Source organism: Rutilus rutilus (assembly GCF_951802725.1).
Source record: "Rutilus rutilus genome assembly, chromosome: 23".
In the NCBI taxonomy this organism is placed as follows: Eukaryota; Metazoa; Chordata; class Actinopteri; order Cypriniformes; family Leuciscidae; genus Rutilus; species Rutilus rutilus.
Window position 1 is genome coordinate 3,550,647 of NC_140233.1, and position 16,884 is coordinate 3,567,530.

Here is a 16,884-nt window from a genome sequence, read left to right on the forward strand (position 1 = left end):
GTGGTGAGGTTGTGAATTGCACCCAACAGAAGTTACAGTGGCCGACAGGAAGTGATGTCGTCATCGGAGACAGCAGAGAGCAGCCAGTTAAACAATGAGGTTTCTTTACAAAGATAAAAAAATTATGTTTACTTTATTATTCAGTAAAAAGATGTAATTGCGAATATTATTGTCACTTGTTCATCATTGTGTCAGTGTTTTATTCGCTGACTTTAGCTGAAGCTTCTTTACACGAAGAACAACATAGTGACGAAACGTGTTTGTCCATTCAGGGCCACCGTAGAAACATGTGGATGTAAGGAGACCCGCGGTGTGTGTAGAGAGAAATACCTCATTCTAAGCTAATAAAAACATAACGGTTCATTATGTAAGGTCTTTATACACCACTGAAAACATAGTTATGTATATGATAATGCATTTCTGTCAACAGATCCTCCTAAATATTACACAATACACCTTTAATTGAAATAAACCTGAAGTAAAGTAAAATAGAAATATTAGATGAAAACCTTATTAGAAATGCGACTAACTGAAATAAAAGGTTAAATTTAGTGCTGGGCAATGATTAATCATAATGTCATATCTAATCATATAATCACATAATATGTGTGTGTATAATTATTTTGTATATATAAATACACACACGTGTTTACATTTAAGAAAACATGTTATTTATATATAAAATATTTATATAATATAAATTATATATAAATATATATAAAGTATATGCATGCAAATATTTCTTAAATATATATCAATGCATGTGTGTGTATTTATATATACAAAATATTTATACACAGTACATACAAATATTTTATGTAAACACAAACTTTTATTTTGTATGCGATTACCGTAATCTTTGCCCAGCTCTAGTATAATTATTTTGTATATATAAATACACACACATGCATGTATATATTTAAGAAAAATGTATTATTTATATATAAAATCTAAATTATATATAAATATATATACAGTATATACATGCAAATATTTGTTAAATATGCATTTGTGTGTGTATTTATATACAGTATACAAAATAATTATACACAGTACACACACACATATTATATATTATATATATTATGTAAACACAAAGTTTATGTGATTAATCATTGGCCAGCACTAATTAAATTCGAAGTACTAAAATGACTAAAATGTAAATAAATTAACCCTATTAGTTAACCCTAAAGGTGCCGATCTGCAGTGTTTTCCCACAGTGTTGTGAATGTTGAAACACTGACCGACTGATTCCTCTCTTCTCCAGTCCGTCTCTGACTGCAGTTTCCAGATCCACCAGCAGCTCCTGAGCCGTCGCTCTCTCAGACGTACACAACTTACTCGCCTTTTCCCCTGAGCACAGAGAGAGCGAGAGCTAATCAGCGCATGCCATCGCTTCAAAGGCACCACATGTAATGCTAATGCACTTTAACACATTGCTAGTGTGTTTTAACATGTTGTTAATATGCTTTAGCATGTTGTTAACATGTTTTAGCAGATTTATAGCATGAATTACCATGTTGCTAACATGAATGAGCGTGACTTACCAAATTACTAACACATTGCTAGCATGTTTTAACACATTGCTAATATGTTTTAAAATGTTGTTAATATGCTTTAGCATATTGCTAACATGTTTTAGTACATTGCTAGCATGAATAACAATGTTGCAAACATTTTTGACATGTTGCTAAAGTGTATTAGCGTGACTTACCAAATTATTAACATGTTGCTAGCATGTTTTAGTACAGTGCTAGTATGATTTAACATGTTGTCAATATACGTTAGCATGTTGTTAACATGTTTTAGTACATTGCAAACATGAATTACCATGTGACAAGCATTTTTTACATTTTGCTAACAAGATTTACAAAATTACTATCATGTTACAATAATTTCTAGCATATTGCTAACATGAATTAACATGTCTTACCAAATAACATGTTTTAACATTGCTATTATGTTAGCATGTTACTACTAGCATGTTACTAACGTGTTTTAGTCCATCGCTAGCATGAATTAGCATGTTGCTAGCATTTTTAACAAGTTGTTAACGTGACTTAACGTCTAACCAAATAATGTTTTAACATTGCTAGCATGTTTTAACGTTGTTAGTATGCTTTAACACACTGACACTACTAACATGAATTACCATGTTGCAAGCATTTTTGTTAATAGCATGAATTAGCATGACTTACCAAATTATGAACATGTTGCTAACATGTTTTAACACATTGCTAGTATGCTTTAACATGTTGTTAGTATACTTTAGCACTTTGTTAGCATGTTACTAGCACATTGTAGTAAATTGCTATCATGAATTAACATGTTGCAAACATTTATCATGTTGCTAGCATGAATTAACATGTCTTACCAAATGACTAACATATTGCTAACATGTTTTAACATTGCTAGTATGTGTTAACAGGTTGTTAGTATGTTTAGCATGTTGCTAGCATGTTTTAGCATGTTACTACTAGCATGTTTCAGTACATTGCTTGCATGAATTAGCATTTTACTAGCATGAATTAGCACTTTATATATGCTATTACAAACATGTTGAAGGTGAAGTAGTAAAATGACTAAACCTGAACTAAAAAAAAGCTAAATAAAAACAAACAAACAATTGTGACTGAAGTGTGAAAATCAGCTAATACACACATCGCTTCAAAATAGGACATGTGATTGAGTTTGAATGCAGGAAGAGACGTGTTCTCACTCACCGAGGGTCAGTCTGAGCGAAGCTACGGCTCCGTCCTCGCGGGTCTGAGTCCAGAGTTTGAGGATGAGGTTAAGCGCTCGCAGATCCACCCTCAGTTTGAGGCTACACTCTCCTAAGAGCTCACAGAAACACACACACGCCGCCGACACACACGCGTTGCTGAAGCTCAACAGGCCGAGAGAGTACGCTTGATCCGCAGCCAGAGACAACCTGAGCACAGAAATATCACGATATTAGATAGTTATTTCTAAATATTTAGTCATATCTATTTAGCTATTAACATAATGATCCACTGTTTAAGCTATCCACTTTCACATGTTAGCCATGTGCTAACAAAATGCTAAAACATGTTAACAACATGCTAATTTATGCTAGCAATGAGCTAAATCATGCTAGTAACATGCTAGCTATGTGATAAATCATACTAACAACATGTTAAAGCATACTAGCAATATGCTAAAACATGTTAGAAATAATTTAGTAAGAAATGCTAATTCATGTTAGCAACAAATGCTAAAAATGCTTGCAACATGTTAAATCATGGTTGCAACTATGTGCTACAACATAGTATGTACAAAATTATAATGCTAGCAATATTATAAAACATACTAGCAACATGTTGGCGATGTATCATGCTATCAACATGCTAAAACATACTAGCAATATGCTAAATCATGCTAGAAATGTTTGCGTGGTAAATCATGTTAACAAACATGTTAAACATGCCAGCAATGCACTAGAACATGCTAAAGAATGCTAGCAATGTGGTAATAGAAGCTAGAAACATGCTAATTATGTGCCAAATAATGCCAGGAACAAGTTAAATCATGCTAGCAATGTGTTAAAACATGCTAAAAACGAAATACCGACAACAACAGTTGTATTTTTATTAACGATTAATAAAAAAAGGTAACAAATGTATTCCTCACTGTTAGTTAATATTAGTCAGTGCATTAACTAATGGAGCCTTGTTGTAAAGTATTATTTAGGTTTAATTTCCACATGATATCAGTGTTTAAATGTGTTTTGCTCACTGTAGCTTCACATTACTGCAGTTGATAAGATGTTGCGTGAGAAAAACCCCGAAGGCGAACGACGGCCGGCCGTGACGCAGGTAATACAGGAAATCCAGATTCTCAACCACCGCGAATTTACTGACCAGGTGAGGGCTGGAGAAATGGGGCGGCTCGCTCGACGTTTCTGGAAGATTTCAGAAAATACATCATTTAGTGAATAAAATCACTCAGTCCCAGGAAATAATTAACTTTTCTGTGGCACGATAACGTGTAACCGCCTACCGGTGCTGCCGACGGCGTTGGCCGACTGCCATCCGAAGAGTTTGGAGGGATCCAATGGATCCAAAGACTGCAGAAAGGAAATATACACACACACAGGTTTGTTTTGCTATACTTGTGAGGACATTCCATAGGCGTAACTGTTTTTATACTGGACTATACTATTCCCTACAATAACCCTACCCATCACACACACACACACACACTAACCCGACCCCTAAACCTACCCATCACACACAACACACACAAACTAACCCGACCCCTAAACCTACCCATCACACACAACACACACAAACTAACCCAACCCCTAAACCTACCCATCACACACAAACTAACCCGACCCCTAAACCTACCCATCACACACACACACACTAATCCGACCCCTAAACCTACCCATCACACACAACACACACAAACTAACCCGACCCCTAAACCTACCCATCACACACACACTAACCCGACCCCTAAACCTACCCATCACACACACACACACACACACACACACACACACACACACACTAACCCGACCCCTAAACCTACCCATCACACACAACACACACAAACTAACCCAACCCCTAAACCTACCCATCACACACAACACACACAAACTAACCCGACCCCTAAACCTACCCATCACACACAACACACACAAACTAACCCGACCCCTAAACCTACCCATCACACACACACTAACCCGACCCCTAAACCTACCCATCACACACACACACACACACACACACACACACACACACACACACACACACACAAACTAACCCGACCCCTAAACCTACCCATCACACACACAAACTAACCCGACCCCTAAACCTACCCATCACTCACACACACACACACACACACACACACACACACACACACACACACACACACACACACACACTAACCCGACCCCTAAACCTTCCCATCACACACACACACACTAACCCGACCCCTAAACCTACCCATCACACACACACTAACCCGACCCCTAAACCTACCCATCACACACACACTAACCCGACCCCTAAACCTACCCATCACACACACACACACACACACACACTAACCCCGACCCCTAAACCTACCCATCACACACAACACACACACACTAACCCGACCCCTAAACCTACCCATCACACACACACACACACACACTAACCCGACCCCTAAACCTACCCATCACACATGCACACACAAACTCTCACAACCACACACTCTCTCAGTCACACACTCTCTCACTCTCTCGCACATGCTCACAATGATGCACTCACTCTCTCACACACACACACTCTCTGAGACACACTCTCCGAGACACACTCTCTGAGACACACACTCCGAGACACACACTCCGAGACACACACTCCGAGACACTCTAAGACACTCTCAGACACTCTAAGAGTGTAGTGGAAAAGCGCCAATAGTATCGGTTTAATATATACTGATGTTTACTTTTTTTGTTAAGTATGACAAAATATATTAGTTACAGAATTTGAAGTAAATGAGAGCTAAAATTAATAAATATATCATAAATAATAAATAACAGCTAACATAAATTTCCACAAAAAAGTTTTCGCTTTCTTGTTGTGCTTGAATGTTAAAATGGCCCTCCTATGAGATGTAATTCATGGCAATGGCCCCCAGCCAGTATGAGTTTGAGACCCCTGCTAAAAGGTATTGAGTCAGTAGTGTAGCAGCACCTGCATGAGGCTGTAGAGGGAAGTGTCTCTCGAGACGCTCTGGGGGAACAGGGCCGTTCTGAGTTTGGGATACACACTCAGAGCCATTCTCAGCAGCTGCGGGTCGACTCGGCTCAGCGGGTCCTGCCCTCGCTCGCCCTCACGCACCGCCTGCACACACAGAGGACACGCAGTCACACATAGATACACACTCTCTCACACACACACACACACACACACACACACACACACACACACACACACACACACACACACACACACACACACACACACACACACACACACACACACACACACACACACACACACACACACACACCTGGTCATTGCCACCAGCTCTGAACATGATAGTGGACAGGGTGAGGAGACTGTGACCCACCAGTAACACACTCTCTCACACACTCTCTCACACACACACACCTGGTCGATGCCGCCGGCTCTGAACATGATAGTGGACAGGGCGAGGAGACTGTGACCCTCCAGTAACATGCTGCTGATGCTGGCCTGACTGCCGGGCAGAAGCACCTGAGCACACGTCACACTGGCCTCAAACACACGCTCGGGGTCTGAAACACAAAACACACACTCGAACGCTTTTCCCATTGAGAAATGAAAAGCCTTATTTCATGAACCCTCATCTCACACAGTGATGCTCACACACTCACTCACACACTCACTCACACACTCACTCACACACTCACAGTCTCACACTCTCACGAACCTGTAAGAAACCATAGACTAACAGACTAGAAAACTATTTGTACACGTCGAATGAAAACACTCGCACCTTTAAGGTCTCTGGTAATTTTCTGCAGTTTCAGCATCATCTCTAACCAGGGGAAACTCTCGAACAGGTTCCTGTCGGTCAGAACCGGGCAATTCTCAGGAGTTAAGCTGAAAGACAGAGAGAAAGAGAGAATAATGCACAATCAGATGACTTCTACTAAAAACATCTCAGATAAACATCTCAGACGCAATTCATAAAAAAAATGTATTATATATTATTTAATTCATTAAATATAATATTCTAGAGTATTTATTATAGTGTGGATATATATAAATTGTTATATAATCATTTTAGATATTTTGGGTAATTTTGGAATTAATTTCCAAATTTCCAGAATTATGAACTGATATTCAGTGTTATATCAAAATGTGCAGAATCAAGTTATACTTAAAAGAAAAAGATTTATTAATACGCAATTTATTAATTTTAGGCAATTATTATATATATATTTATACATTCACTCTGTCACACACACACACAAAAGCACGCACTCACACACACACACACACACAAAAAATGACTTCTGTGTTTTCTAAAAAGTTGCTTCTTCTAGTAATGTAAACATAAATGTCATTTTCTGCTTCCGCTGTATGATCGTTCAGGCCCGTGCCTCACCTGTAGTGCTCCAGGTAGCAGTAGAGCAGGTACTGAAGGCTGTTCTCCAGGCAGTGCAGGACGAAGCGCTGGTGAAACTCCTGACCCTGTGACACCTGGAACTGTGGGACGGGAGGGTCGTTCCCATGATGCATCACTCCTCCAGCTTGACCCAGTCGCCACAGCAACTGCTCGAAGTCCTCCATCTCCGACTGCACGAACAGCCCCTGTCTGAACACACACAGCAAGGTCAACTTCAGGTGTATTTGTTTCTGTTTGCGGTGAACGTGTTCCCGTGAGCGGCTCTGACCGGGCGAGCAGGTCCAGGACTCGGTGTCGCAGGTGTTCCCCACACCGGCTGCTGCTGTTGATGACGTCCGGTGTGAGCGCTGGCCTCTCTCCAGCAGGACCACAGACCCATGAAGAGACTCCCACAGAATCGTGCAGAGAGGTGAGATACGACCACAGAACAGCGGCATCCCACGAACCCTGAGCTGCAACAACAAAACAAGCATATCTTCAACTTAAAGCATCATACCGAAATACCGAAGCCGATACTGATTTTAACAAACAACTATTGGTTGATTTCAATACCGATATTTGTCACTTGCACTCTTATTGAACACTAAAAATAGATTAATGTTGCTAAGTTCAAAAATGCATGCATTCAAGTATACTAGATAGCTGCATAATCAAATAATTTCTATTAAAAATTGATTGGATCCATTTAAAATTTAGGGATGCACCGATATGAAAACTTTGGCCGATACCGATAACCGATAACTCTTTATATTTGAAAGCCGATAACCGATATAATGGCCGATAAAACAAAATCAAAATTTTTATATAATTTTTGAGAGCCGTCTAGCAATGGTTTGTTATATCGGCCTTTTTCATGCTATAGCCGATGGTTTTAAGGTACATCAGTGCATCTCTACTAAGAATGTAATACTTTATTTTAACTGCGTAATGATTATAAAAGCGGTCAGCCGTGTTGAACTCACTGGACGGCTGCAGTCGGGACAGAAGGATGGCGTTCTGAGCGTCTCTGTCCCAGTATCTGACCCAGTCCAGACGCACGGGATCCAGTACAGACCCGGAAGACGACGCCTCTGGTTCCTGCAGGATCTCCTCCAGAACTCTTCTGCTGTCGGGATCGGACCGGGTCATCTGCAGAACCCTGCACAGAAGACCCACACAACTCTCACTTTTAGCCTTAAAGGTGCAGTGTGTAATATTGAGGAGGATATGTTGATAGAAATGCAATATCATGTACATAACTATGTTTTCAGTGGTGTGTAAAGACCTTACATAATGAACCGTTATGTTTATTGGCTTAGAATGAGGCATTTCTCATTCTCCTTACCTAGACATGTTTCTACGGTGGCCCTGAACGGACAAACGCGTTTCGTCACTATGTTAAAGAAACCTCATTGTTTAACTGGCTACTCTCTGCTGTCTCAGACGATGACATCACTTCCTGTCGGCCACCATAACTTCTGTTGGGTGCAATTCACAACCTCACCACTAGATGCCGCTAATAATTACACACTGCACCTTTAACTGTTAAAAAAAAAGCTTAATTTGCTATATGCAAAATGTAATTTATTATTACTTGAGGTGAAATATGACCTGGACATGTTTTTGGACTGGCTTGTGAATAAATACTTGACAAATTAATTACCTAAATCAAGTCTTTATGTTTGTTCGGAATTAAGGCGAGACACGGCGGGCAAAAACATTGATTTTCATGCAGTGGTCAGTTTTGAGATTTTGGGCTAGTTTACTCCTTCAATGTGTGTTCTTTCAAGCTGCTATACATTAAGATGTTTATTTTATCACATTTTGTTTACTTGCGGCAGTAAGTTTCTCCCGAATTTACCAAGTTAGCATTCAAACGCGACACGCCAAGATCCGTCTGTTCACTGAAGTCTGTCATGACCGGTCTCGTTGTAAAGCTTTGAGTGTCCTGCACAACGCTGTGTAACCCAAATATGGGCATTTCCTTTCTATCAGTAACCAATCGTGAATGTCCAAAGGGGGATTTAAAGCTAACGACGAAATCTCATTTAGAGCTGTTTAACTCTTTAAATGCCGTTTTCTCAAAATGAGTTTTTCATTCTCCAGTACAAACATCTCAGCCTATGTAGCACCTGTGTACACCAAACTCTCCAGTTATACACTTAGCAGTGTTCTGAAGATATTTTCAGAGGGATCTGTTAATAAATCATTCCTGGCTTGATTTATGTGACATTTTAATCAGAAAAATATGGCGAAAATCAATTTTTTTTAAGGCTATGGACAGTATATTTAGATTTCCAAGGTAATGAAAGCATATATCCTGAAATCCCTCTGAATTTTTTTTCATCTTGTGTGTTAAAATGAAAAAAGAATTTTGCACCTGCCTTTATCATATGTTCAGATCTATCTACCGAAAATATATGCAAAATCGTGCATATTTAATGAGATAATGCTTAATTTGCATAATTAAACACAGAAATTTCAAAAACTTGTAATACATTTTTTTATATACTTGTGCAAGTAATCAACTGAGGAAGTTTCATGGTGATATCTATTATTTTAAAATTGTACCCTATTCACCTGTAGTGTCTCGCCTTAATTTCTTTTGTGCTTTTTAGTGTTAAAAATAAGCAACTGAGGGTTAAATAGATGTAGGAAAGATAAACAAACCACTATTGAGTTTGCAAATGAACACATGAAAAAGGACCAATCGCAATCCAGTATGCAATATGATGATGTCATTGCTTTTAAATGAAGATTTTAAATGCAGAACATTTAAACAAAATGCATCTCTTCTTCCAAAAATTTCAAAGCTTTAAAGTCCGCTACGTTGTGCACAAAGTATAATATTTATGCTTTATTATAATAATAATAAATAAAAAAAGGACCTCAAGGCATTTCTCTCTCTTGAATTTAATTGATTTTAAATGATATGTTACACCTGGTTCATTGTTTTTTTCTGTCTGTTTATTTTACTAGCTTTTTGTCTACTCTTTATAATTCTATTATTGTTGTTTAATTCTGTTTTGAGTTGTAACTATGTATTTGCTGTTATATATGTTCAATAACAAAAATTTAAATTTAAACAAAACATAGACAGACAGAAGGAGAATTTGGGGCGTAAATTGTCATGAAAAAGTGAATGGTCCTAAAAAACAGCTTAATTTGCTAGCTTAAAGTCATCTAATTCATGTCAACACATGCCACGCTTTGGAAATGATGCTCAAGTCATTCTGTACCGCCCACATCATTTCCTGTGTTATTGTCTCAATAAAAGTGTCAAATATGCCAGAAATAACACCTGAAAAAGCAGATGAGAGAGAAACACTCGCCTGCTGTTGTCCAGACGGCTGGAGCGTCTCGTCGCAGGAGTCGAACACAAGCTCTCGATCGTCTGAATGAACTCCACCTGCTCAAACTCTTCATGCGAGAGGTAATTCTGCTTCTGCAGCTCCTCAACCTGCGAACCACAGCACAAAAACAATAATAAATTACTAAAACAGCTAAAAAGAATCCCTAAAATTACACTGACAAAAAAAAAGAAAAAGAATCCAGTCCATCCAGTGATTGAACCGTTAAAGAGTTTTATTTTGAGGATTAGATTGTTTCTTCTCACCATGAAGGCCCTTAGATCCCGATCGGCGGTGAAAACACAGATGCTGTGAAGCTGCTCCTTCACATTAAAGCCCTAAAAACACAGAAAGTCAGTCCTGCGTTATATTACACTGTAATATCAAAGTCTGGGGGTCAGTAAGATGTATGTATTTTTAAAGATATCAATACTTTTATTTAGCAAGGGCGCATTAAATTGATCAAAAGTGAATCCTGACAAATAAAATGTGTCAATCTCCACATACAGTACCAGTCAAAAGTTTGGAAACGTTACTATTTTTAATGTTTTTGAAAGAAGTCTCTTATGCTCATCAAGCCTGCAGTTTAAAAAAAAAAAAAAAAAAAAAAAAACAGGAATATTATGAAATATTATTACAATTTAAAATAATGGTTCTCTTTTTTAATATACTTTAAAATGTAATTTATTTTTGTGATGCAAAGCTGAATTTTCATCAGCAAGTACTCCAGTCTTTGGTGTCTTATGATCCTTCAGAAATCATTCTAATATGATGATTTGATACTCAGTTATTATCAATGATGGAAACAGTTGTGCTGTTTAATATATTTTTTTGGAATACTTTTTTTCAGGATTCATTGATGAGTAAAACGTTAACAGCATTTATTCATAAAAACAGCATTTATTCAAAATAAAAACATTTCTAACAATATAAATCGTTACCATCACCTTTTATCAATTTAACGCATCCTTGTTGAATTAAAGTACTAATTTCTTTTAAAAAAAATAGTTATTGTTCCCAAACTTTTGAACGGTAGTGTATATTGTTACAAAAGATTTCTATTCTAAATAAATACAGTTCTTTTTAACTTTTTATTCATCAAATAATCCTGAAAAAAGTATCTCAGGTTATAAAAAAAATATTAAGCAGCACAACTGTTTCCAACATTGATCATAAATCAGCATATTAGAATGATTTCTGAAGGATCATAAGACACCAAAGACTGGAGTACTTGCTGATGAAAATTCAGCTTTGCATCACAAAAATAAATTACATTTTAAAGTATATTAAAAAAGAGAACCATTATTTTTTAACTGCAGGCTTGATGAGCATAAGAGACTTCTTTCAAAAACATAAAAAATAGTAACGTTTCCAAACTTTTGACTGGTACTGTAAATACGAAACCGTTTTTAACATTGATAATCATCATGAATGTTTCTTGATCATCAAATCATCATATTAGAATGATTTGTGAAGGATCATGTGACACTGAAGACTGGAGTAATGATGCTGAACATTCAGCTTTGATCACAGGAATAAATTACATTTTAACATTTATTCACATTATTTTAAAATGTAATAATATTTCACAAATTTTACTGTGTTTTTAATCAAATAAATCCAGTCTTGTTGAGCAGAAGAGACTCTTTCAGAAACATTAAACAGTCTTTCCCGACCCCAAACTTTTCAACAGCAGTGTCCAGTATTCAAGCTGTTTGTTTGATCGTGTGTGTGTGTGTGTGTACCATGTTAGTCAGCAGTGTTTTAGCCTGCTCCAGGTCTCTGTGAGTGAGACAGGTAAAGGTGTGTCTCAATCCTGTCTTCCTGATGTCCTCCAAACTGCATTCAACAGAGCCACGTCTGCGTAGAAAAGCCTGCGCTTGTGGGATCCTTCTGCTTAATATAGCGTGCTGCACAACACCCTGAAACACACACACACACACACACAGTTGCATAAACAACTGCATAAAAGACTAGTCTTACAAGTTAGTCATACATTTTTTTCTTTTAAGACTGTTATATCTTTTTCAAGTGAGCTACATAAAAACATAGATTGGTCTAATTTGATACCGAAAAGTAAGACTGATTACCCCTAGCTAACTGCTAGCTGTTCGTACAAGTTCTTAAGACACAGTGTTAACATAATGGCTACGTTTATGCGACTGGGCCCTGGTTCTCAAATCTGATTGGCTGAGAGCCTTTTCCAGCCATGCAATATTCTGATATCACACGGAAACCGTTTCACAATCTGTATGACTCGGCTTGTTTCTGCCGCATCTAAACTGGCTTCTCACAGAAAGCGTCGATGGTGGAGGAGCAAAACTACTATAATTTAACAAAAGCTACTGTTATTGAGTCACGGAATGTAGTTTTAAGAGTTTTTTAGACGAGAATGTAGTTGTTTAGACCTCAAATGCGCGATTAAAAAAATTTGACCATTTGTTTAGACGTTTTCAGAGATCTGTCAGTGCTCATGTACGTAGATCGTGTACGTAGATCGTGTACATAGCATATTATAGCATATTAAAAACACCACATAGACACATAAACAACATTAAAAGCTGGATTTTCACCACAGGGGGACTTTAAATATTATAGATAAGTAAATAATATTTTATTTTATATAATTAATATGCTGTATTTGGTATTGAGAACAGGTCTGTTAGTGGTTGTGATTCTGACTTCAGTGAAAGTTACATTGTTACACCAATAGATGGCGGCAAAGACAGTCAGATCTATATCTGTATATCAATACAGCGCTTCCTGAAATGCACACAAAGAATAAAACTACAATGTGTGTGTGCATTTGTTTATACACACCCACTCACTCACACACACACACACCCACTCTCACACACACCCACTCTCACACACTCTCACACACACATACATACATACATATACACATATCAGGCCTGATGTCATGTTTCATGGAAAAGGATGCAGGAGCTTCTGACTCTTTCTTTAGGCATGGCTCGTGTCTCGAGTGTTTCGTTGACTGACCTCATCAGACAGCGACTGCCACTCCGGGTCGGTGCCGGCGCTGGACGCTGGAGCTCGAGGACTCACACACACCGGTGTTTCACCTCCATCTGCCCAGGGGAACTTCTTCATGAACCCGCGCAGATCAGAGATGTAGCCGTATAAAATCTGCACACACTCCTGCCGGTTCACGTCCAGCTCTACACACAACACACAGTGTTCGTACAGACACGGTCATATCAAACTCCAGGACTTTTCAAGCACTACTGTTCTTGGTTTTCAAGGAATACAATCAGAAATCTCATTTATCAAACAATATCTTCATTAACTTTCATATTCTAAAAAAAAGGTATTCCAGAAATGCAATTTTAATTGGATTTCAAAATCCTATTCAAGCCCGTCATAGGAAATCCCCTAACCATTATAAGGATATGAATGATTGCTTCATTCAAACAGATTTTTTCCCCAATGAATATGTGATTGACCTGAAGAATGAAAGTTTTATCATACACTTGGGAATATATGAGCAACATCACGCTAGTAGCCATGTGAAATGGCTCAAAATCTATATCAGACGAGCGGCAGCATTAATTTTGCGTGAAAAGAACGTATGTGTTTTTTTTCCCGAATAAATTAAACACTAATTTCATATGTACATGCATACATGGGGCCCTATTTTAACGATCTGAAACGCAAGTATCAAACGCGAAACGCAAGTAACTTTGTGGGCGGATCTCGGATCTTGTTGCTATTATACCGGCGGGATAAATGACTCTTGCGCCCGACGCAAATCTAAAATGGGTTGGTCTGAAGTAGCTTCATTACTCATAGGTGTGGTTTGGGTGTAACGTGAAATAAACCAATCAGAGCATCATCTCACATTCCCTTTAAGAGCAGGTGCACTTGTTCCATGGCGGATTGCTATTATAACGGCGGATTTGCCAGACGCACGCCAGGAGCGGTTCACAGCCGAGGAGACCGACGTTCTCGTCAGGGCCGTAAAACACAGAGAAGTGACATTGGGGATGGAGAAACACACCCAAATTAGCTTCGGTTAAACAGGCGTATAATAATTTGGGTAAATGTGTAAGCTAGATTTATGCATATTTTTTCACATCTTCATGGACACCACAATGATTTCCCTCGTGTGGAATATTTTTCCTTGTAATAATGTATGGTTTTCTAAAAATGAGAACTGCTGCGTCTGTGTGTAGATGAGAGAAGCAAAGTGTGTGTGTGTTGTGCACACGCTACATTATGGCCAAGCATGCGCCCTTAAAATAGCATCTGAACGCGCCGCTGACTTTAGACGAGGTTTCTCCTGGTCTGTGGCGGAATTGTTTTCTGAAACTGCAAAATAGCACCAGGGAACGTTTGCGCCGGAACACGCCTCCTCTTTTCGCTGAACCGCCCCCGGGAGCGCAAGTTCATTCCCTAATTTACCGACGTGCGTCTGTGGAGGGAAAAGTCCACTGTGCATCGGGTGGAAAATAGGAATGAAACATGCGTCGCTGTACAAAGTCAATTGCGCTGGGTGCAGGATAGGGCCCATGGTCTTTCAATAATTCAAGCACTTTTCAAGTAATTATTCATAAAAATTGCTGTTTTCAAGGGTTTTCCAGGATTTAAATAAAAAAATATATATATAATTCAAGCACTTTGTACGAACCCTGAACACACATGTCAGTTTCACATCTCAGAATAAGCGCTCACTTCTCTGAGATGGCATGTGTGTTTACCGTGTGCGCTGGTGAGGAGGACTTTGGTTTGTGTGTTGAGGAAGGTCAGCGTGATGCTCAGCAGTTGTTCACAGAACTGATGACTCTGGGCTTCTGTGTGTGTGTCCCGTATGGCAGAACGCAGCAGATCCAGCGCCGGACACAGAGCCTGAACATCTGAAACACACACACACACACACACACATTTACTTAGCTATCTAAACGGGGACATTCCATAGATATAATGGTTTTTATACTGTACAAACTGTATATTCTATTCCCTTACACTAACCTGACCCCTAAACATGCCCACACACACACACACACGGTCAGAAGTGTGGAATAATTACGACTGTTTAACGTGTGAAAGAGTCTCTTCTGCTCACCAAGGCTGCATTCATTTGATAAAAAATACAGTAAAAACAGTGAAATATCATTACAATTTAAAAATAACTTTTTTCTATGTGAATATATTTTAGAATGCAATTTGTTTTTGTGATCAAAGCTTTCAGCATCATTACTTTATTCTTCAGTGTCACATGATCCTTCATAAATCATTCTAATATTATTTAGTATAATTAGAGATGCACCGATATGAACATTTTGGCAGATACGATAACCATTAACTCTTTATATTTGAAAGCTGATAACCGATATATGGGCTGATAAATCTAAATCCAAATTTTTAATAATAATAATTAATAATTAATTACATTTATATAGCGCTTTTCTCGGCACTCAAAGCGCTTTACATAGAAGGGGCAATCTCCTCAACCACCACCAATGTGCAGCATCCACTTGGATGATGCGACGGCAGCCATATTGCGCCAGAACGCCCACCACACACCAGCTTACTGGTGGAGAGGAGACAGAGATAATTTTTTTATATAATTTTTAAGAGCCTGATTACAAAATCAAAAGTCTCACCATTAAAAGCCACTTACGCTGCACTTCACACTTTTTTCCTTTTTTGAAGTGATTTCAATCATATTTCAAGCAATTCAAAAACATGTTGAACAGTGCGCACCTGAAGTCTCTCAGCTGAAGGAAATAATCCATTATTATCAGCTTTAATATATCGGCCAAATGTTCTTATTGGACCGATAACTATAACATTAAAAATGAACATATATCGGCCGATACCGATATGGTGGCCGATATATTGTGGATTTCTAATTATATAATATTATTTTTCTATATTATATATATTTTACATATATCTGTCGTAAATTCTATGTTTTTCTTTTGCTTTTTTGTGACTGAAGTAAGACCTATTTCATATTTCATGAGATCCAATCACCGAGGTCATGAGCTAAAAAGACGCTCTCCAGTTTAACATTGATGCCGTTTCTCCTGCCCTTCAATAACCTGGCAGATCTGAGAGAAGTCTTCTTCTGATGGTTTAATTGAGCAGCGGGGGGAGAAGGTGGTTAGGATCAGAAGACCTCATTAAAGCGGGTGTCTTACTCCTCAGCTGCGTTTGGGTCGAGACGACCGGCGTTTGATCGGGCAGAACAAACCCAGGCGCGGGGCTCAGGATATTCTCCTTACTCTTCAGGAAGAAATCAACCGTATCCAGCTGATGGTTCTTGAGGCCGGCCTGAAATGAACATCATATTCATATAGACTTACTGACATTTCAGACACAATGCAGCCAAGTTTGAGGTTGTGTGAACAATGAATTAAAGGGTTTTAGGCACTTTAAACCATAAAAACAGCCT

The 16,884-nt window shown here is 38.4% G+C and overlaps 1 protein-coding gene across 1 annotated transcript in view; it reads right to left on the reverse strand.

Annotated features, from left to right (window-relative positions):
- The window catches only part of spg11 (SPG11 vesicle trafficking associated, spatacsin), a 48,508-nt gene that overhangs the window by 19,519 nt on the left and 12,105 nt on the right, over positions 1 to 16,884 (reverse strand). Inside the window, exons 8-23 of the mRNA XM_084397236.1 lie at positions 16,631 to 16,763; positions 15,185 to 15,340; positions 13,467 to 13,645; positions 12,209 to 12,385; positions 10,730 to 10,801; positions 10,446 to 10,573; positions 8,097 to 8,272; positions 7,403 to 7,586; positions 7,114 to 7,323; positions 6,499 to 6,605; positions 6,132 to 6,277; positions 5,712 to 5,861; positions 4,021 to 4,087; positions 3,757 to 3,922; positions 2,724 to 2,932; positions 1,245 to 1,353 (exon numbers count right to left, since the gene is read on the reverse strand). Coding sequence (XP_084253362.1) covers positions 1,245 to 1,353; positions 2,724 to 2,932; positions 3,757 to 3,922; positions 4,021 to 4,087; positions 5,712 to 5,861; positions 6,132 to 6,277; positions 6,499 to 6,605; positions 7,114 to 7,323; positions 7,403 to 7,586; positions 8,097 to 8,272; positions 10,446 to 10,573; positions 10,730 to 10,801; positions 12,209 to 12,385; positions 13,467 to 13,645; positions 15,185 to 15,340; positions 16,631 to 16,763 — 2,369 coding nt within the window. The remainder of the gene's footprint in view (positions 1 to 1,244; positions 1,354 to 2,723; positions 2,933 to 3,756; positions 3,923 to 4,020; positions 4,088 to 5,711; positions 5,862 to 6,131; positions 6,278 to 6,498; positions 6,606 to 7,113; positions 7,324 to 7,402; positions 7,587 to 8,096; positions 8,273 to 10,445; positions 10,574 to 10,729; positions 10,802 to 12,208; positions 12,386 to 13,466; positions 13,646 to 15,184; positions 15,341 to 16,630; positions 16,764 to 16,884) is intronic.